This window comes from Dendropsophus ebraccatus, chromosome 4, assembly GCF_027789765.1.
Source record: "Dendropsophus ebraccatus isolate aDenEbr1 chromosome 4, aDenEbr1.pat, whole genome shotgun sequence".
Taxonomy (NCBI): domain Eukaryota; kingdom Metazoa; phylum Chordata; class Amphibia; order Anura; family Hylidae; genus Dendropsophus; species Dendropsophus ebraccatus.
In genome coordinates, this window is record NC_091457.1 from 85,127,052 (window position 1) to 85,150,300 (window position 23,249).

Consider the following 23,249-nt stretch of genomic DNA (forward strand, 5'->3'; position numbering starts at 1 on the left):
TGGTACAAGAAATTCAAAATGGAAAGTTAAAAACTACAGTCCCACTAATCCTTTATGCAGCATCTATGGTGACTATAAATCTCAAGGATGCGTATTTTCACATACCCATAGATTCTGCTCACCAGACATTTTTCAGGTTTTCCAGTTCAAGGCTTTACCGTTCGGGATATCATCAGCCCCATTGATGTTTACCAAAGTAATGCTAGAGGTGGTTTCTCACCTCAGGTGAAAGGGAATAACTTTTGTCCCTTATCTGGACAATCTGCTTCTGATAGCCTCATCTCACACTGTGCTGTCTCTCCTTCTCAATCAGACCATTTCAATCCTGCAGGATCTGAGTTGGATCCTAAACTTCAAAGAGTTGGTCCATCTCAAATCTTGCAGAAAACGTTTTCTAGGGATGATCCTTAATTCAGAACAGCAGAAGACCTTTTTGCCTCAAAACAAGGTAGATGCTCTTATCCAGAATATAGTAGCCTTCAGAAAAAAGTCGTCAGTGTCCATCCGGAAAGCCATGTCTCTTCTAGGCTTTATGACATCTTCCATATCAGCGGTACCAAACTCTTCAGAACAACATTCTTCGGTTATGGGACAGATCTCCCCTATCTCTGGACAAACAGATGAATATAAACATCAAAAGGTGAAAAGATCTCTCATCTGGTGGCAGTCCAAGAAACATCTAAAGAAGGGCAATCCATGGAATCCAGGTACAGTGGTATCTGTCACCACAGACGCCAGCAAATGGGTCTGGGGAGCCCGCGTACAAAGGTTTAATTTCCAAGGGCAATGGTCGGAGGAGATCAGTATTCAATTGTTAAATTTCAGGAAACGAGCAGCTGTATGGGAAACCCTTAGAGCAGCGGAGTCCCTTCTCATCAGCAACAATGTGAATGTCTTCTCGGACAACTTCACAGTGGTGGCGTATATTCGACATCAAGGAGGTATAAGATGCAAGCCTCTCCAACAAGATTTTTTTCTTGGGCAAAGTAAAAAGTGACAATCATCATGGCGGTTCACCTGAGAGGAGTCAACAACACGGTAGCAGACATCTTAAAGTGTACCTATGATGGAGAACACAGCATTTATTGTTTTCTGACTCTCAAAGAGTCAGAAAACTGGAAGTCCAGTGTTTCCCAGGTCATCTGGGCGCTCACAAAGGCGGCAGTCGTGTGATTGATGGACACATTGAGCCGTGACTCTTTGTACTGGCCGAAATTCCTGCGTTTAGTCTGTTTTTTTCAACCAGCACAAGTCAGAAAATCTGCCTTCAAGAGACTGGACCTGGATTTCTGGTAAGTTCAGCTATATTTAACAGCATGATAACAAAAAAAATAATGAATGTACACTCACCGGCCACTTTATTAGGTACACCATGCTAGTAACGGGTTGGACCCCCTTTTGCCTTCAGAACTGCCTCAATTCTTCGTGGCATAGATTCAACAAGGTGCTGGAAGCATTCCCCAGAGATTTTGGTCCATATTGACATGATGGCATCACACAGTTGCCGCAGATTTGTCAGCTGCACATCCATGATGCGAATCTCCCGTTCCACCACATCCCAAAGATGATCTATTGAATTGAGATCTGGTGACTGTGGAGGCCATTTGAGTACAGTGAACTCATTGTCATGTTCAAGAAACCAGTTTGAGATGATTCTAGCTTTATGACATGACGCATTATCCTGCTGAAAGTAGCCATCAGATGTTGGGTACATTGTGGTCATAAAGGGATGGACATGGTCAGCAACAATACTCAGGTAGGCTGTGGCGTTGCAACGATGCTCAATTGGTACCAAGGGGCCCAAAGAGTGCCAAGAAAATATTCCCCACACCATGACACCACCACCACCAGCCTGAACCGTTGATACAAGGCAGGATGGATCCATGCTTTCATGTTCTTGACGCCAAATTCTGACCCTACCATCCGAATGTCGCAGCAGAAATCGAGACTCATCAGACCAGGCAACGTTTTTACAATCTTCTACTGTCCAATTTCGATGAGCTTGTGCAAATTGTAGCCTCAGTTTCCTGTTCTTAGCTGAAAGGAGTGGCACCCGGTGTGGTCTTCTGCTGCTGTAGCCCATCTGCCTCAAAGTTGGAGGTACTGTGCGTTCAGAGATGCTCTTCTGCCTACCTTGGTTGTAACGGTTGGATATTTGAGTCACTGTTGCCTTTCTATCAGCTCGAACCAGTCTGCCCATTCTCCTCTGACCTCTGGCATCAACAAGGCATTTCCGCCCACAGAACTGCCGCTCACTGGATGTTTTTTCTTTTTCGGACCATTCTCTGTAAACCCTAGAGATGGTTGTGCGTGAAAATCCCAGTAGATCAGCAGTTTCTGAAATACTCAGACCCTTCTGGCACCAACAACCATGCCACGTTCAAAGGCACTCAAATCACCTTTCTTCCCTATACTGATGCTCGGTTTGAACTGCAGGAGATTGTCTTGACCATGTCTACATGCCTAAATGCACTGAGTTGCCGCCATGTGATTGGCTGATTAGAAATTAAGTGGTAACGTGCAGTTGGACAGGTGTACCTAATAAAGTGGCCGGTGAGTGTATATGGAAAACATGCTTTATTTCACATCTACTGTTGATTTAGATTTTGAAAGTTATATTCCTTCCTGGGGAATGGGAATTAAATATCCATGTATTCTATATTATAGCAAAGAAATAGCGCTGACCAGAAGTAGAACTATCTGCTACAAGAGCCAAAAAAACTAAGAAATAGAACAGCGCTCCATAGCACAGATCAGACGGCAAAATAGGTGGGAGCACAATATAGAAGCTCTCACCTGTAGAGGTTGTGTAAAGGGAGGCACAACACTCAGAATGGCTTGTAATAGAACTGCAGCCTCTCCCCCAGTGGATCCACAAACAGGACCATACAAATTGCAATAAAACACCTCCTCTCCTGGTAGGGGAGTTGTAGGGCGCAGGTCCAAGGAAGATCAGTGTCAGGAGATAAAAATGTTTATTAAAATTCCCATAAAAATAGCTAAAAAGCGACAACGCGTTTCCAAACCGAACTGGTTTCTTTTTCAAGTGTCAATGCATTGACACTTGAAAAAGAAACCAGTTCGGTTTGGAAACGTGTTGTGTCACTTTTTAGCTATTTTTATGGGAATTTTAATAAACATTTTTATCTCCTGACACTGATCTTCCTTGGACCTGCGCCCTATAACTCCCCTACCAGGAGAGGAGGTGTTTTATTACAAGAGCCAAAAGGAGGGTTGGCGTTTTTTCAGCCTGAAACCCTTAGACCATCCACAGGGCCTGGATGCGCTGCAAGAAGTCTGGAACTTCCACTTAGCCAACGCCTTCCCTTCCACCCCGCTCATAACTAGGGACTTGCAAAAAATGCGCTTGGGGAACACCAGGGCCATCTTTGTAGCTCCGCATTGGCCAAAGAGAAGTTGGTTTTGCCTGCTGTCATTTCTAGCAGTGAAAGAGCAGATAGCTCTCCCTCTCCAGCTGGATCTCCTGTGGCAGGAACCTCTGTATCAACTGAACCTGGAAAGTCTTCATCTCTCTGCTTGGATGTTGAAGAGTCCGTGTTGGCAGCCCAGGGTCTCTCTTCTAAAGTAATTAATACCCTTCTAAAAAGCAAAAAAGAGGTAACCTCTGCCATTTACCTCAAGCAGTGGAGAAAATATTGCTCAAGGTGTGGCAACTCACCTCCAGACGCCCTAATACCGGATATTCCTAGAATCCTAGACTTCCTCCAAGAAGGACTAGAAAAAGGACGGTCTTTAAGCATTCTTAAGGTACCTAAAGGCACTCTTAAGGTGCCTTAAGGTGCATTTATGATACAAAAATTGCTGACCATTAATGGGTTAGAAGATTTTTCAAAGCTGTTTCCAGAATGAAGATAAAAAACTTGACACCTCCTTGGGATTTGAACACCGTTCTTCTGGGAGTTTCTGATAATCTAGTGGAACCTATTGAAGAATTTTTTTTTAAATTTCTTATCCTTAAGACGGAATTCCTTATAGCCATTATTACAGCCAGGAAAGTTGGAGAAATTCAGGCCTTATCTATTCTTCAGCCATATTGTACTACCCTTGATGATAAAATTATATTTAAACTAAATCCTACTTTTCTTCCTAAAGTCATGACAAATTTCCATAAGCCTCAAGACATCATACTCCCTTCATTCTGCGTTAATATTAAAAATGAAAAAGAAGACGTTTTTCACAAATTGCATGTAAGATGCTTTATTCTTCAGGATCTGGAAGCCACCTGTCACTGGAGGAAATATGAAAATAGTCTAGAGTTCAAGGGCCCTAATAAGGGCAAAAAAGCTTCTAAGGGATCCATAGCAAGATGGAACAAGTCAGCCAAATGTGAATCCTACTCTGCCTTGGGAAAGGACCCTCCACCAGGTTAAAAAGCTCACTCCACCTGAGCTACTGCAGTCTCCTAGTCCTCGCCACACACCTCCTTTAGGCATTACAGGTTGGACATTGGCAGTTCCCAGGACTTGGCCTTCGGGAGAAAAGTCTTACAGACAGTGATCCCTCCCTGAACATCCAAGTTGGTATGTCTCCATATAGTACTGTCATGTGGATCATGTGTACAGCCAGAATTATGACTTACTGATAATTACATCACAACAGCACCTTAGATTTCCCTCCCTTATTGTGTTGTTTGATTCTTTGGGTTTCGTTATAATAACATAATAACAACTCTCTCTGTATTTCCTGTTCTTGTTAGGTGATTGGTGACATCCTCCATGTGATGCTGTCATGATGTACTCATGAAGAATGAATTATCAGTAAGTCATAATTCTGTCTTTTTTATTTATTTTATTTAATGTGTATTTTTTTTTTTTTTTTACTTTTTCAGTTTTACTTATTTTTTCAGGTGATCACATATATATAATATAACATTAGAACACAGAATATGTGCTGTAATGCATTATAACTGTATGAACAGTCAGTTTATTACTGAGAGCTTATACATATGATATGTATATACATATGATGCCTCAGTGCAGGGGGCCTGATTGTTACACAGCACAAAAACCCAGACGCACTGACCAGCGTCTGGGTTGCTATGGTTACCCAGAAGCCTTAGGTTTCCCCATACACGTGGAATCTATAGGGTTAACTGCCGGGGGGGAGCGCGGAGGAGGAAGCAATGTGCGACAGCCTCCTCCCGCCGGCCGGTTAGGGACAGCGGGGGAGGCAGGGAAAGCATAGAGTCTCCAGATGTCATATTGGGTTAAGGGGTAAAAGAGTAGTTCAGAAGATCGTCTCATTTAGTTCATTATATCTCTGGCTCCGGGATATAAAAAGTCATTACAAACAAATCTTCTCTATTAAACTCAAGAGCCCTTAGTGTCGTTTGCTTGGATGAGATTATTTGGGTAAAATTATGTTTCATTAGTTATTTTTGTGAATACAATCACTGAACTCATATTGAACTTGTTTTTTCTACTTTAAAACTTTATTGTATTATTTGTCCAAAAACACTGTGGCTATAAATTAGCATTTTTATTTTTGCCATTTATTTTAGCTCAGTGATGGTTTTTCAGAATAATTTCCTGCTCTAACTATGACTTTTTTCCAACATCTTCTAAAGGCTGCAAAATGCCATAGAAAACATTGCTAAAAAATAGTAATAAGCTCAAGATATGTGGTGGAGTAAAGAGAAGTACAGTACAGGCTCCATCATGGCTGCAGGTTTAAGCTCTGTGTCCTGAGGCGTCTCATAGGCGATGGCTTTTCATAACATGTGAACTACTGAGATAAAGGAGTACGAATCAGGAGAATCATTTTCTAGTATGGAGAACTAAAAAGCAAATGGCAGTGTTACAGTGATAAAGCTGTAGCTGCTGTGCTAGGCTCTGTTGTCCCCAGCTGTAGTTCATTTTAAACTAATCTTTGCCAGGAAAGTGACCTAGACCATTTAGTTTACTTTGAAGATTAGCTTTTGAACTGTTCATTCACAAACTACCCATCACTAGTGTCAAGGATGGTATTTAATGGTACTCCCCTCCCATCTTGTGCAAAATCCACCAATTTACCATACTGATAAACACTGTGGGCTATGCATGTACATGACATAACAGTATAAACTAAACATACCCATCGGATTAGAAAATTAGATTTAAAAAACAACAATTATCAGAAAATTGCCCATTTTAATCATGATTATGCTGACACATTCCCTTCAAGATTTAGAATAACCCCTGGAAAACTGTCCCATCTTGGTCAGTTATTGGCGCATACAGTTAGCGGTGCTGTGATTAACCAGGCTAGGAGCCAATGGATCCTGACCCTGTCAATCACTCTTGTGGCTAGAGGTAGCATTATATCTCCAGGAAAGAAAGGCCACTGCCTCGCCCCAGCGTTGCAGTGTATGAATGAGGTCACTCGTGAGCAGCATGGTGGCTTAGTGGTTAGCACAGTAGCCTTGCAGTGCTAGGGTTCTTGGTTCATCTGTGTTTGCATGGGTTTCCTCCGGGTACTCTGGTTCTCTCCTACACCTAAAACATCCAGATAGGTCAATGTACATTGTGATCCCTAATAGGGAAAGGGGCCACAAATTGACAAAACTATGTAAAGTGCTGCAGAATCAGTTAGCACCATAAAAATAAAAGCATTATTACTACTCATGCACACAAAAAGCGAAGGAGAAGCCAGAGGAGGAGACTGCTGCAGCCTACAGCAGGAGAGCATGTTTTTTTTTTTAATTTTTTTTTTTACTTCTTAGTTTTTTTGGCCAGAAAAATCTATTTGGATGCTTAGGAGGCTTCAGGAAAAAAAGACATAACACTTGATCTCCTATTTGCTCTATAGGTAATGACAGTATTTAAGTATTTAATACAGAGAGCTTCTATGGTAAGGCATAGCCATCTAATAACACTGCCTTTATAAAGGCACTTTCTTATAGGTACCTTCTTAACTGCAAACAATCTTGATTTGCCCTTTAGATACATTATAGATTGCACGATTTTGTAAAAAGGTGTTTAAAGTGGCATCTCGGTAAAGTTGCACAAATCTCGTTGTGAACATTGGTGTAGACCTGCCTATGTCCTGTGTAAACTCACATAGCAGTAGATAGACACTATTTGATAAGGCAGTTAAAATGCATTTGGGTGACAGAGGAAACTAAATTTATAACAAGATAGTATGACAAAATACCCCCAAAATACTAAAATTACAAAATAGCGGCACAAAAATTAACACATAACGTTCTTACCCCATGTTTAGCTGGCAGTAATTTGTATGCCACTGATGCACAGCTGATGTATGTCAGAAGAGGAGGAATGTAACACAGAGGATTTGATCCATCAGGAGAGATTACAATTGTATCATACCCCTCAGATATGGGTGTCCAGCAGTAGGATTCTGTCAGATTTGGTCCATCATAGCCACATGCTATGAGACGCTGAAGCAAAAAAAAAAAAAAAAAATTGTAAATTTCAGAGTTTACTGTCTCCCACATGATTGGCAGATTTCTCCAAAAATACTTTGTGCTGCTAGTTCATCATGGGTGATTTTAATATCCCCATAGAAAGCCCAATCTCCCCATTTGCTTCCTAATTATTTTTCTTTAGGGTACGTTCACACGTACCAGATCCACAGCGGATTTTCTGCTGCAGATCCGCTGCAGATTTCATCTAAATAACTGAACCCTAAGGATGCATTCACACATACAGGATCTGCAGCAGAGTTGATGGCAGAGAGTTGAAGCTGCAGATTCGCTTTTAATCAACAACTTCAAATCTGCGCCATCAAATCTGCTGCAGATCCTGTACGTGTGAAAGCACCTATAAGCTCCTCCCTTGGCCTCTCACAATTCACTGATTCTGTTACACACAAGCCAATAATACCCAATTAATTTATAGATACTCTTCAGTCTTCACTGTCCCCAATTTCTTCCCTCTCCCATCCCAATCTAGCAACTAAACATTACTATAACACTCTCAAACTCATCCTTGGTGAAGTATTAACTCCAACACTACCAAGAATCTACTTTCTTCAGAGGTGCCCTAGGTGTGCCCAAAAAGTGCTATTCAGGCTTAGAGAAACATGGCCACTTTCTTCTAGAAACAGAACAACTTTCGTCTCCAGTTTGGGTGTGGTTTTGCAATTAAGTTCCATTCACTTCAACGGAAATGAGCTGAAGAACAACACCCAAACTGGAGAAAAGAGTCAGTCATGCTGTTTCTAGAAGTGAGTGGTCATTTTTTTTTTTCTAAGCCTGGACAACCCCTATAGACTGTTAGTGAAAATCTTACCCAGTCACAGAACTACCACCCACCTATCTAAAATATTATCCTTTTATCTCTCTCTACTCCTTCAAACATTCTATCACAACCAAATTACTGGTAAAAAAAAATCTCTGGACCTGTAGATGCAGCCAACTATGGACCAGCCTTTAATTTCCCCTTCATTCTTAAACTCCAAGAACATCTGGTCTACTCTTCTTGACCCCTTACAGTCTGGGTTCCACACCCAGGGCAGCTTTATGCTGATCCTCTTAGATCTTTCTGCACCATTTGACACCATGAATCACCAACTCATCCTCAGTATTCTTTCTTGAGCAGAATCAGCCTCAATGACTCTGCTGTCTACTGGTTTCCTTCCTACCTTGTTAACTGCTCCTTCAGTGTATCATTGGCTGGCTCTACCAACTCCTCTTCTTTCCTTTACTGCTGGGGTTCCTCAGATACCAGTCGTGGGTCCAATCCTGTTTTCTTTTTATACTGCCAATTTAATAACTGACTCAAACTAGACATACAGTCATAGTCGACAGTGTTGGCACACCTGAATTTTTTTTCTAGAAAATTAAGTATTCCTCACAGAAAATTATTGCAATTACACATTTTGTTATACACATGTTTATTTCCTTTGTAAGTATTAAAAAAATTGTATAGTTTGTAAGTATTAGAATACTTTGTAAGTATTAGAACACCACAAAAAAAGGGGAAAAAAAGGTAAATTTGACATTTCAAACAAAACTCCAAAAATGGTTTGGATAAAATTATTGGCACCTTTTCAAAATTGAGGGTAAATAACTTTGTTTTAAAGGACAAGTGCCATGAAAAACTAATTGAAGCACATTACAAAGTTATATAACTGTGTAATATGCTTCAATCACCTATCTGCCTTCCTTCTCTGTCTTTTCCACCCTCCAGGAAGTGTCCTAACTCACACAGACCTAATTACTGTAGTCACTGTCACCAAGCTCTTCTCTCAGCTCCTTCTCCTGTTACACTAGCCTCCCCCCTCCCCTGCCTTGTCAGGTGACTCGGCTTGCTCAGCTCCCATTGGCTGAACAACTGCAAGCCATCACTTGGACTGGGGAGGGGGGGGCTGCTGTAACAGGAGCTATACCAGCTTTCCTGCTGATGACTCATCCTCACAAGAAGGAGCTGCCTGGTGACGGTGACAACAGTAATGAGGTCTGTGTGAGCCAGGACACTTCCTGGTGGGGGGTGGAGGGGGGAAAAGGCAGGGAAGGGAGGCAGATAGGTGATTGAAGCATATTACAGTACATATTACAAAGAAAAGAACACAGTACCTACAGTCAAATATGGTGGAGGTTCAAAGATGTTTTGGGGTTGTTTTGCTGCCTCTGGAACTGGTGAACCCCTGTGGAGAGATCTTAAAGGGGAACTCCAGGTAGAGGTTAAAAAAATGAAACTTCTGCAGAAGCATAACGCATTACTTTTCTGTCTATCCCAGTTTTGAAACTACCAAAAATCCATTTGTTTGGGGGGGGAGGTTTGCTCTCTTTTGTGTTTCTGTTCTTCCTGGTTTGGCATTTCCCAGAATGCAATGCTTTCCCTCATGTGATCATCACAGCCCCCACCCATTACAATCAGTAACATTAAAGCAGCAGCTGCTTCTGTTCGGTCAGAGATGGTGAATCAGTTAAGGGATTGGGTTATCCAGCCAAGCCTCCTGCGAGATCACGCCCTGCCCCGTCTGCATCATCAGCAAACACACACAATGTGAGACAGAGGCATGTAAGATTTGTCTCTTAGGGGGGATAGAAGAGGGAGCAGGAGACAATGTTAATTGGCACATAGGCCATTTTTTTCACTTCCTGATTTTCTATCAGCTACCAGTGTGGCAGACCTGTACAGATACAGTAATACATTGTATAGACACATCTATACAACTTTTATTGTACTTTTACTAGAAAACAAGTTTTTCCCTTACGTCCTATTGGCCTCACAATGGATGGGGTGTCTCCGCCCCTGTGAGACCCGCAGGACGAGAGGAAATTTTAATAAATCAATGAAACAGCTCCACCCCCTCATCGGCTATAAGTATGGTCAAACCCCCCTTACCTCCAGTTCTTTTTCCTCCTGACCTGGTTCGTATTATCACTAACTTCATTATTTTCATTTTTCATTTCTTCTGTAGGTGCTGGTTCAGCGCTTCTTAATGCATTGATTCATTTGTTAAGAGTCTGAGGTGGCTTTTGAGTCGCAGCACCTGCGTCCCTCATGCTCAGCAAACAGATACTAGTGCGGCGAAAGTTTGGTGTAGCCCGGCTAGCTGGAGGTCTCTCTCTATGGGTGCCGCCATTTTGTCGTAGCCTACTTTTGGCCAGGTGGCTGCAACCTATCAGTAGCAGACGCAGGCTGATGTTGCGGAGTTCGGGGGGGGGGGGGCGTGTCTAGGCCTTTAGACATGCCATGCTCCGCTCTCTTCCCGCAGTCTCCTGAGGTCTGCTTTAGTGCAAACAAGTAGCTGCTTACAGTGTCTTGTGTACAAGCGTTCCGTTCTGCCAGCAATGTAATATCTCAAGTGTCAGATATGCAGACAGCAGACGCCGGTTCAGGAGGAGATTACCCCTAATATAATGTAGGGTGATAAGGAAGAACCAACAGTGCATGATGTGGTTGTCTGGGTGAAGAACTACATGGACCAGTCGGTTGGTGGTCTAAATAAATCGATTTCGGAGCTTAGAGAGTCTCTGCAAAAACAGTAAGTAAAGTCAGTGCATCTCACAAACAACTGTAAGTGGTACATTACCCTAATTGGTCTGTATTTTCTAGGAAAAGACCTAGGAGAAGTTGCTCCCCGATGCGAATTTCACCGCCTGGGCAAGAGTACAGGATTCTGGACAAAGTAGGATCTTCCTCAGATGATGATGATGATGATGGAAGAGAGCTTGGTTCCCGGTACTCATGGCAATGAGTCAAGGGAATTATTGGAGACTACCGTCATGGCCGGACCTGATAACTCAGGGGACACATCGCTGCAAGAATCTGAAGTCATTCAACTTGACAGCCTGGAAACTAGTAGGCCCTTACTAAGAACCTCAGAACTCTCGCAGAGAGTTCTACATACACTCTCTCACTCGAGAAGTGAGGCAACAAATAAATGCTATTCGAGAATTCACAAAGTCTTCCAGAGCTGGGCGGCATCTAAAGGGCCTATTACACGGGTCGTCAGAGGAGCAAACGAGCGCTCTCAGCGCTCGTTTGCTCCTCGTTCCCCGCTCGCTGCCGCCGCTATTCAATACGGCTGCAGCGAGCGGGTGAGTGCGGGAGGGGGCGGCGGGGACCTGCGGGGGGGGGGGGGGCTCATAGGATGTAGCAGCGTCTGCTGCCGACGCTCCTATTCAACGGAGCGACGGCAGCAGATCGCTGCTATATCAGTCGCTTGTTTTTCAACATGTTGAAAAACAAGCAACTGCAACGATGTCGGTTGATCGTTGCACTCTATTCCACGGGACGATTATCGTCCGTAGCGGCCGAATACGGACGATAATCGTTCCGTGGAATAGGGCCTTAAGAAGATTGATGCATCATCTCCTTCAATAGCCCAAATACTTGAATTTCTTCAAGATGGATTTGATAAAGGCTTAAGACCAAGCTCAATTAGAGTTGTAAGGTAAATGATTTCTCCAGAGCTATTGACAGGTTAAGACCTCCTTTGCTCAGACCGGTCTCTCCCTGGGATTTGTCTTTGGTCCTAAGGTCGTTGTGTACTCATCCCTTCGAACCACTGGAAGAAGCTGACCTTAAGTTCCTTACCTTTAAAGTCACATTTTTATTGGCTATCCTAACAGCCAAAAGGGTGAGTGAGCTCCAGGCTCTAGGTTCTATAGAACCATATCTCACTTTTCTCCCGGATAAGGTTTTTTTTAGGTTCCTTCCACATTTCAGACCAAAGGTACCATCCTTTGCCAATTTAAATCAACCCATCGTTATTCCTACCTTTCAGCAGACAGAAGACTCAGAAGACAACTCTTCCTTGGATGTCCCTCACTGTCTGAAGATATACCTTTCCAGAACCAAGGACTTTAGGAAGGATTAAAACCTGCTTGTGCTTTTTCACGGACGTTTCAAGGGGAAAAAGGCATCTATCTATCTATACCATCCATTTCTAGATGGATCTGTGATTGCATTAGGACATGTTATTTGCTTACTGAAAACCAGATGCCAGAATTTCTACAGGTCCATTCTACAAGGGCTATTTCAACTTCGTGGGCGGAGAGATGTGCTGTTCCTATAGAGAATATTTGCTTGTCCGCCACCTGGTCCACTCCGGACACATTTATTAAACATTACCGTCTTCTCTCCCTTCTCGCTAACAGAACGGCTTTTGCCAGTTCCGTTTTAAGTGCTGTAGTGTCTGAGGGCCCTCCCGATGGGGGTACTTCTCGCTAACTCCCCATCCATTGTGAGGCCAATAGGACGTAAGGGAAGTTAACATTTTGTTATGTTAATGTGTTTTCCCTGAGTCCTATTGGCATCACAAGAGTCCCCCCCCCCCATGGGTTATTTTCTACTTGATATTGAACTGGAGGTAAGGGGGGTTTGACCATACTTATAGCCGATGAGGGGGTGGAGCTGTTTCATTGATTTATTAAAATTTCCTCTCGTCCTGCGGGTCTCACAGGGGCGGAGACACCCCATCCATTGTGATGCCAATAGGACTCAGGGAAAACACATTAACATAACAAAATGTTAACTTCTTATCCGGAGTTAACCTTTAAAATTGCTGCTGAGAGAACGCACGCTTCAAATACAGACTTAGAGCAGTTTGCAAAAGAAGAGTGGTCCAAAACTGCAGCTGAGACGTGTAAGAAGTTTGATGATGGTTATAGGAAGCAATTGATTTCAGTTATGTTTTTCAAATGGTGTGCAACCAAATATTAAGTTGAGGGTGCCAATAGTTTTGTCTGGCCCATTTTTGGAGTTCTATGTGAAATTATGTCAAATTTGCCTTTTTTTCCCTCTGTTTTTTTGTGTTTTTCCCATACACACAAAGGGAATAAACATGTGTATAACAAAACATGTATAATCGCAATAATTTTCTGGCAGGAATACTTCATTTTCTGGATAAAAAAAATCAGGGGTGCCAACACTTTCGGCCATGGCTGTATTAATCTCTGTATTGCTACTTAACCCCAAGACAGAGGGTGTGCTGCTTATGAGCTAATGCCAGACTCATACATTTCTTTTACACCCTATATTAAGTTGCTCAAACCTCAAAAACATCTCCAGAATCCTTCCTTCAGCTGCTAAAACCCTCACTGCTCTAATTCATTTCTGTCATGATTACTGCAACTTCTTACTATTCGTCCTTCCCTTCTCTAAGCTCTCACCTCTCCAGTCCCCCCTAAATACAGCAGCCAGGCTCATCTCCCTCCTTAGGCATTTCACTGATGTCTCTGCCCTGTTCCAGTCACTGCACTGGAAACCCATCAAATTCACAACACAATAAAAAAAATCCTCACACTCGCCCAAAAAGCTCTCCACAGTGCCTTACCTCCCTACATCTTTTTTACTGAACTACCCCCTTTAACACGCACAGTTTTTAACGTACCCTAAAGACTCACCTCTATAGGCAAGCTTATAACATCCCCAAATTTTCTCTAACCCACCTCTCACATTTCAGTCAGAAGCATTCCCTATGCTTTAAACACTTTGGGGGAGATCAAAGGGTGTAAAAGTTAGACTGTTGCAAACTACCCAAAGCAACCAATCACAGCTCAGCTTTAGGCAGTGCTGAAAGGAAAGCTGAGCTGTGATTGGTTGCTGTGGGCAGTTTGCAACAGTTTAAATTTTACACCCTTTGATAAATCTCCCCTTTTGTATCTGCATACACAGATTGGCTGATAGCCTATTTATATACAATGGCTGGATGACTATACAAAGCCCTTTCTGCTTTATGTCTCAACCTCATTTCCCTTAGATTGTAAGCTTTTGCTAGTAGGGCCCTCATTCCTCTTTTTCAGTATTTAATGGTAATGTCTGTTTATGTAACCGTTTACATGAACCATGCAATGTTTTACCAGCAAAGTTTTGAATTTTGTTTTATACCAGCAACAATGTTACAATACCTTTTTAATATCTGTACTCAGGGATGTTTCCTCAAGATTTGAAAATGGTGCTAAACCCTTGTTAACAAAAATGGAGGAGCCTGGGATTTTTACATTTGGAGGCTGCAATGAAATCAAGCTGTTAGTATGGCAAATGAAACAGCAATCTACAGAAGGCAATGTATGGTCTAGTTTTTAATTATTAGAGACAGATACTGAAACAAGTTGTTTTTTTCTGATTGGTCTATTTTCTCACTGCAATTTTTTTTGGGTGGGTGCTCTGTGACCTTTGCAGAGGTAATTCCAGGGGATGACTAAGCTGTGAACATCTATTGTCTAAAGTCATTGGACTATCCTTTACATTTTCTGATCTGTTTCTATCCACCAACAAATCTGTATGATTAATTTGCTCAGTGTGTGTATACACCTCTTCAGAGTTTTGGGGTATAGACCTAGACATGGTTGCTCTGGAAGTACCTTGTGACCTCACGCCTCTCAAGAGATGTATTATATAAAGTACCATTTAGGAAATGGGTATGCCTTTACAGATTGTAGCAAAGAGGAAGATTTAGAGTAAGGGGGCCCTATTACGCGAGACTATTATCGTGCAAAAAAACGTTATATGGTTCGAATTTAAACAATAATCGTTCTGTGTAATTGCAGGCAACAATCAGAAAATTGCTCGCATGTTGTTGCTCGCATCGTTGATTTAGATCTGAACCTAAAATTTTCGTTAATCGTTCACTGAAGTTCCACATTCGTTGGCTCAAGTTCTGCATTGTTTCACTAATCGTTCAGTGTGATAGCACATTGTTCATTGTTTTGCTGGGATCAGAAGGATCATAGTAACGATTATCGTTCTGTGTAATATGGTAAACGATTTCAGGTAAACAATCATGTTTGCGATCATTTGTCGTTAATCGATTTTCTGGTCTAGGTTTCAGGGTTGTTGCTATCCCAAGACTCTGATAGAACAAGCATATAAACACTCTACGGCTACAAACACACTTGCCGGATCCGCAGAGAGTCATATCGCTGCGTATTTGCAGCAAGACTTCTGCGGATCCCGGCCCTATTCTTTCAATGGCAGACAAAAACGCAGCAGAGATGTACATCCCTGCTGCGATTTTGCCTGCAGCCCGCCCAATTAACCCCCTGGCCACCTGAGATTATACATTACCGGGTCCCTGCTCCTGCTTGCTTCGGGGCAGGAGCGGGGACCCGGTTATGTTATAGCACGGCCGCCCCCCTGCTGCCCCGATCGCCCCCTCAGCAGCACTGATCGCCTCCCGCAGCCCCCGGCACGGGGGGGGGGGGGGGGGGGGGGGAGGGGTTGGTAGGGTTAGGGTCCGCATCGAGATAACTCGCTGCAGATCCGGCAATTGTGTTTGTAGCCTAATACAAATAAATTAATTGTAAAGATTTGTTGATGGATAGAAACAATCAGAAAAAAAGGATAGGCCAGCGTATAGTAAACAATTTTCATATCAAACATACTTCCTGTGTTGCAATATGATCAGAACATGACTCTAGTCCTGCATGGAGGTGTCAAACTGAAGGGTGACTAGTTATCTGGGTGGAGATCTGACTGTGACTAGTCATGGATCTCTGCCTGTGAGCGTGCTTTGCGGGGATGACTGACCCTGGGAGCTATATCAGCACAATCGTGTTGATTGGTTCCTTTTAATTCTTTGCACTACTGTACTGACACAGCGTCAGTACGGTAGCATGTTAGAGCTGCATTGTCTACTAGAAACCACAGAGTGATATTACAGTGTGAAAGGAAGGACATACCAGGTTAGAAATTAGCACAAAAGGAAAAAATTCCCTGAAGCCTCAAACACGAACTAAAATGGTCAGAAAAACAGCGTTCCAAGGCGATTGAAAAGCTTCACTGTGACTGGCTATGACTGCTTGCACAATGACAGAGCAGTTACCATCAGCTTAAAGGGGTAGTGCAGCGGTAAAGAATTATTGACAGAACAACACACATTACAAAGTTATACAAATTTGTAATGTATGTTATGTCTGAGAATGGCCCCCTTTCCCATGTCCCACCACCCCCACCCGTGTACCCGGAAGTGTGGTGCGCTATACATACCAGTCACGTGCCGACTCGTCTCCGATCTTCAGTCTGCGATGTCGTCTTCGGACGGCCTGGCCGAATCCCTCCGAGCGTCCTGAGTGCCGGCCGCCCTCTTCAACTGTGCTCAGCCAATCGCGGCTGAGCATCTGATGACGCTGAAGAGGGCGACCGTCACTCAGGACGCTCGGAGGGATTAGGCCAGACCGTCCGAAGACGACATCGTAGACTGAAGATCGGAGACGAGTCGGCACGTGACAGGTACGTATAGCGCACCACACTTCCGGGTACACGGGTGGGGGTGGTGGGACACGGGAAGGGGGCTATTCACAGACATAACATACATTACAAAGTTGTATAACTTTGTAATGTGTGTTATTCTGTCAATAATTCTTTACCGCCGCACTACCCCTTTAATGAACTGCCTACAAACACAAACAGAGGTGAATGACAGCCTGAGGGCAGGAAGGAATCCTGAACTCCAGATGTCACTTAGGCTGACTAACTGCTCTCTGCTTTCAGCAGCAATTTGCTCTCTTCAACATCACATAGTGCTGTGAAGAACGATGATGAAACGCTGTTCTCACTTAGCCGTTGTTTAAAAAGGGCCAGGGGGTATTTTGGAGGATCGCTGCCATTCAACGGCCGAGGCGGGACTCCGCTATGGCCGCTGAATGGCAGAGCTGCCTTGAGACGTCATGTCTCATGCGGCAGCTCTGACCAGGAAGCGGCCGCGGGACAGGTAGGTTATAGAGTGTTGAAAATGATTAGTTAGCTACTCTGTAAAAGTCATATTAGATAGACCAGTGATAATCATGTGGACAGAGACATCATTAGGGATGTTCGTGCAGCCCTCGCTTTTAATCAGCAGTTTGCTGTGCATCACCAATTACACAGAGATGTGCAGCTGGCAGCTGATTAATTTTTGACGTTGAAAAACAACTATCAGCAAGAGAGAGCTTAAGGGCCTATTACACGGGTCATTTAGAGGAGCAAACGAGCGCTCTCAGCGCTCATTTGCTCCTCGTTCCCCGGGCGCTGCCGCCGCAATTCAACGCGGCTGCAGCGAGCGGGTGAGTGTGGGAGGGGCGGCGGGGAGCTGCCCGGGTGATCACTGATCGTCCGGGCAGCCCAAAGGATACAGCTGCGTCTGCTGCCGATGCTCCTATTCAACGGAGCGACGGCAGCAGATCGCTGCTATATCAGTCGCTTGTTTTTCAACATGTTGAAAAACAAGCGACTGCAACGATCAGCCGACATGAACGATGTCAGCTGATCGTTGCACTCTATTCCACGGGACGATTATCGTCCGTAGCGGCCGATATCGGCATAATACGGACGATACTCATTGGCTGATTTACTCATTGGCTGATTGCTGTCTCTAATACAGGAGGAGAAATCTGGCTCATTTGTCAATAACTGCTCTGTGTAATAGGGCCTTAAATCAATGTTTGACTCTCATAAGAGCCTTAAAAATGACTAGTGATATTACTGGAGAATAGGATTCTGTCTGGTATTACTATTGTATGAACCAGTCAAAATGGCCAATCCTGTAATCTGTTTTCTTGATTAACCTATGCACACTGATATTTGCTTGTTCAATGTATATTTTTTCTGTATTATATAAAAAAAATAATAATAATTTATATAAAAAAAAAAAAAAAAAAAAAAAACATTCAGCAGCAAAATAATCTCTGCAAGCTACTTAGCTTTGCACTTACTAAAAATCAAAGGAAAAGTCAGGAAGTAAAAAATTATATGCAAGGGGTTGGAAGAAATGAAAAACAAGATATAGTCACCTGTACTGGTGCCCGTGCAGAGCCACATTTCACTCCTGGACCCAGCTAACGGATGCCCAGCTCAGCCAGTCAGTGATTGGGACGGGACACCGTTGCGGTCACTGACTGGCTGAGCTGGATAAATCCCACCAGTCTTTGACATACCTAGAACAGGGGAGAAGATGACAGCCGACGGGGTGCGGGCAATGGGAGTGGTAAGTATAATTATTTTTTTTTATTATTCCTTCACTCCCACCGCCAGATTTGTCCTTTAAACAAAGAACCTGTCATAATAATGGCAGCCTGCTTACCATGTTATGTCTCATTTCCTAAAGAGGTACACTGTGCAGTGAAAATGTTACAACTTCCCCGGTCACAGATGGGCACAAAATGAATAAGCCTTCAACTAATAACATATACAATAAAAAGACAAGCCTACCTTTCTAGACTCTTCTTCTGGTAATTGCCTAGGTGTAGGACTAACAAACTGCAGAAGCCTAAAATATAAAGTGAATAGTAAATGGTTCCTTTACCTTTTACGGACAGGTATGACCTACTAATATGTAGTTGACGGCAACAGAACCACTTAAAGGCGTTAAGAAATTAGAGCCAACCTTTTGGTGTTAGATGCAAACACAGAACAAAGTTAAAGGGATATTACACTCAAACCTAACTTTTGATATGTTTCTGCCTATGGTGAGACTAACAGTTCATTCCATACTTGTTATTATTAGAGATGAGCGAACCTCGAGCATCCGAAGGATCCGAACCCGAACTTTCGGCATTTGATTAGCGGTGGCTGCTGAAGTTGGATAAAGCCCTAAGGCTATGTGGAAAACATGGATATAGTCATTGGCTGTATCCATGTTTTCCAGACAACCTTAGACCTTTATCCAAGTTCAGCACCCCCAGTTAAGCAAATACCGAACGTTCGGGTTCGGATCGACTCGAACCCGAACCCGGTTCACTTATCTCTAGTTATTATCTGTTCAGTTCAGCCTCCTCCGCTAGTTCTCTGCTGCTGCTTTCTGCCGGTAAAAAAGCTCCAAAAATCTGTGTGAGCTTTTCTCAGTCTCCCTCTCCCCCTTCCCTTCTGAGACAGCTGATGTAAACAAGACCCTGACAAGCTGCAACATTGTAGCTTCTTTGTAATGCTGGGAGGGTTAATCGAAGGTCAAGTTGCTAGTAACCTTAGTAAACCTCCCAACATTACAAAGAAGCTACAATGTTGCAGATACAGCCAGTTAGGGAATTGTTTACATCAGCTGTCTCAGAAGGGAGGGGGAGGAGGGAGAGACAGAAAGCAGCAGCTCAGAACTGGGGGAAGGAGACTGAATAGATAATAAATAATTAATTGTTAGTCCCACCATGGCCATCAACATATCAAAAGTTATGTTTGAGTGCAATACCCTTTTAAAAAATGTAGTTTATATTATTCATGTACTATAATAAAATTAGCTGGACTTATGATATTGACTCTCTTTGTAGAGAATAAGCTCAGACAGTGCTCCCTGAGGATACAAAAGCATGCAAATAAGCGCTCCTAAGAAGGAAAAACACTGTCTTTCTAGTACCACCTATAGATGGACAGCCAGAAACTCTGTAAAGGCCGTATCACAAGTCCCAATCACTATTACAAGCACTGACCTCTGAGCGTGCTAAATCGGCGCTTGTTTACCAAGCCTATTACACAATTATCGGGCCTTAAGGGCTGCACGGAGATTACATTACGGACATTGCGTGTCCATGCTCCACAATGTCTTGCAGTTGCAGTCTTTTCCCCGCTCCCCACAGCCGCCAGTGCAACTGCAGAGCCGGCTTCTGAAGGGACAGGCCGCTCAGCCAATCCCTGGCTGCGGCTGTCCTGTACTAGCAAGTGATTGGCTAAATGGCTTGTTGTTACTTCAGAGACTGGCTCTGAAGTTGCACTGGCGGCTGTGCTGAGCAGACAGGAAGACACTGGGTAGAGTGGACATGCTTATCAGCCCTTGGTCATGCATCACTACAACACATAGTGATGAGCAATCGGTGGCTGATCATTTTAGGTCATAACCAAAAGACACAATCAGCCAATCATAGTTGTAATCACCTGATAGTTGTCGTTATTACAAAAGTGAAAATCTGCCGCATCAGCCTGATTTGGCAGATTATAGTTCCATGTAATAGGGCTCTTAGTCAATGCCCCATCCATTGCCTTAACATGTCTAGGGATTTCAGTCAAATCAAAAACATCCAGCCGCAATTCGACACATTCAGAAAGGGAAGCTGGAAACCACTGGATTGGAGTATCGATAGGTAACTAGATATGTGACATGTCAATGGAACCCAAAAGACTATAACATGTATATAGGACATACTACCTTGTCAATCCTTGATTGTCAGCTTCTTTTATCAGTACTTGCTTGTTTTCACCAACTGAGCTAAAGACACAGAAAATTCTGAACTTATTTTTTCCAGAGGTTAAAATATCAGAGAAGATGCTACACACAGATACAAATATGAACACACACAAACCGGTGGCAAGTACTACAGCATCAAACTTATCCTTACCTTAATTTAGCTAAAGATTTATCGGTGATCTCTGAAAGAAAAAAGTCAAATTTGTCAATGTATTAAAAGCATTTTACATACAAAAGGTCCAGATTAGAGATGAGCGAACCTCGAGCATGCTCGAGTCGATCCGAACCCGAACTTTCGGCATTTGATTAGCGGTGGCTGCTGAACTTGGAAAAAGCCCTAAGGCTATGTGGGAAAACATGGATATAGTCATTGGCTGCATCCACGTTTTCCAGACAACCCGGCTCGCTCATCTCTAGTCCAGATATATCATAGAATGTGAAATATATTGTACAATGGTGTAAACTGTTTATGGAAACCAATAACAGATCAGCTTTTAGCTCTGGTAAAATAAATCTGCCGCATATGCCAAATCAGGCTGTTGCGGCAGATTTTCGCACTGTGCAATAACTGGTTGATGGGGGCAGGGACAGGACATCCAGACGCCGAGAGCCCCCGAAGAAAGCCGCAGCACAAAGCAGGTGATGTATGCTCCAGCCAGCGGTGGGTTAAGGGGGCTATCAATTACATTTGCAGCGTGAAATCCACTAAGGATCCGTTACGTGTGAATCAGGACTTAAAGCTTAAAGGGAACCTGTCACCCCCCGTACCGGGGTGACAGGTTCCCGACCCCCCGTTAGAGACCCCTATACTTACCTCATCCCGCCGGGTCCCGCTTCTGGATTCGGTCGGGTCCCGGAGATCTCAGCCGCTGCAGCCCGGCGCGCGCGCTGAGAGATGAGTCCAACACCCATAGAGAATGACAGGAGAGTCCAGCGCTCCGTCATTCTCTATGAGCGTTGGACTCATCTGTCAGCGCGCGCGCCGGGCTGCAGCGGCTGAGATCTCCGGGACCCGACCGAATCCAGAAGCGGGACCCGGCGGGATGAGGTAAGTATAGGGGTCTCTAACGGGGGGTCGGGAGCCTGTCACCCCGGCACGGGGGGTGACAGGTTCCCTTTAACTGTCATTTAAATGGTATTTTTCAGAAATCAATAAATATCTATAGTACAAGCAATTTTAAGAAACTCTGTAACAGGTTTTATTAGGCAAAAGAGTTTCCTTCTGTACTCCGGGATGAAAGGATACGCAAAATAGCTTGAAGGGACATCTCTTTGCTCAAGAGGTGTGAGAGCTATTTTGCATATCCTTTCTTCCCAGAATTCTCAGTAGAGCAGCAATGGCCCGTAAGTGTCCACAAGTCTTTATGACAAGCTCCACCTAAGGAGAGTCACTACCCCTTTGACCCACATCGACAGACCTCTCACTAGCCAGCCAATACCCTGCTCTGCCCGGATGAGGGGCAAAAACCCTGAAACAGCTGTATGCAGATGGAATTTTTTTGGAGAGATTGGCTGGCTTGTCATAATATCCCCAGTCAATGTTCTAAGGCTTCTTGACTGAGTGAGACTTGAATTGACTTTCCTCAAGAGGCGTGAGAGCTATTTTGCATATCCTTTCTTCCCAGAATTCTCAGTGGTGCAGCAATGGTCTTTAAGTCTCAACATGTCTTTAGTATGGGCTCTCCTAAGGAGAATCACTACCCCTTTGACACTTCTGTACTCAAAAAGCTGTTTTCTTACCTCCCCCCTCACTTCAGAAGAAGTAGGATTTCTGTGTCCATTATGCTCTATAAAGAGGGGAGGGGTCGAGAGGATGAGTGATCAAAGACAGGAGAAAAGGCAGCACTATACAAAACATCTTATCTCACCAAGCACTAGAGATGAGCGGAACTTTTGGACTTTCGGTTCGAAAGCCGCTCACTCCAGTGCGATGCCTGCGATCCCGGGTGCATAGTTGCGCTCCCGGTAAATCTGCGGCCGTGATCTTCCAGGGAATTCAAGATACATTCCCTGGAAATCCAGGGAATGTATCTTGAATTCCCTGGAAGATCCTGCCAGCAGATTCCCGGGAGTGCAACTATGCACCCGGGATCACAGGCATTGCAATGGAGCGAAGATGCCGTCGGACCAAAAGTCCGACGGTTCGCTCATCCTTACCAAGCACCTAGATAAGCAGAGTTTTTTAAACTCGCTTATACTATTGATTTCTGCAATAAAAAAAAAAAAAAAAGAATAAAAATTTTAAACTTTACAATTGGTACCACACAGGGGTGTCCCCTTCCTTTGCTTCATACTGGCTATGGAGCCTCTAGCACTATTGTTACATTCAGACACTATTTAAAAAGGAATAGCTTACACAGATGAGAGGATCAAGTCTTTCTATATGCCGATGACCTCCTGCTTCCCTTCCTGTCTCCCTTCCTATAGCGATACAAGTAAAAGATACATACGTAGGGATGGGCGACATTGGCCTAAAATCAATATCGCGGTTAATCGTACATGTAGCAGCGGTAACTATAACTGAACGATAATTATGGCATGCCCCTTCTGTAAGCCACACCCCTTTAAATAAGCCCCACCCACTTTTCCATGCCAAACTGGTGATATTTTGTCTCAATAAAGTACAAAAAATAAAAAATAGAATGAGCAGCAACCCAAGCTATGTACACACTACAGGATGTGTA

General features: G+C 43.6%; 1 protein-coding gene across 5 annotated transcripts in view; it reads right to left on the minus strand.

Annotated features, from left to right (window-relative positions):
* Nucleotides 1-23,249, minus strand: part of TDRD12 (tudor domain containing 12) — a 181,804-nt gene that overhangs the window by 93,864 nt on the left and 64,691 nt on the right. For all 5 annotated transcript variants that reach the window (XM_069966193.1, XM_069966195.1, XM_069966194.1 and 2 more), the window contains 5 exons: nucleotides 20,717-20,747; nucleotides 20,527-20,586; nucleotides 18,606-18,663; nucleotides 14,327-14,428; nucleotides 7,211-7,399 (listed from right to left, as the gene is read on the minus strand). In XM_069966193.1, coding sequence (XP_069822294.1) covers nucleotides 7,211-7,399; nucleotides 14,327-14,428; nucleotides 18,606-18,663; nucleotides 20,527-20,586; nucleotides 20,717-20,747 — 440 coding nt within the window. The remainder of the gene's footprint in view (nucleotides 1-7,210; nucleotides 7,400-14,326; nucleotides 14,429-18,605; nucleotides 18,664-20,526; nucleotides 20,587-20,716; nucleotides 20,748-23,249) is intronic.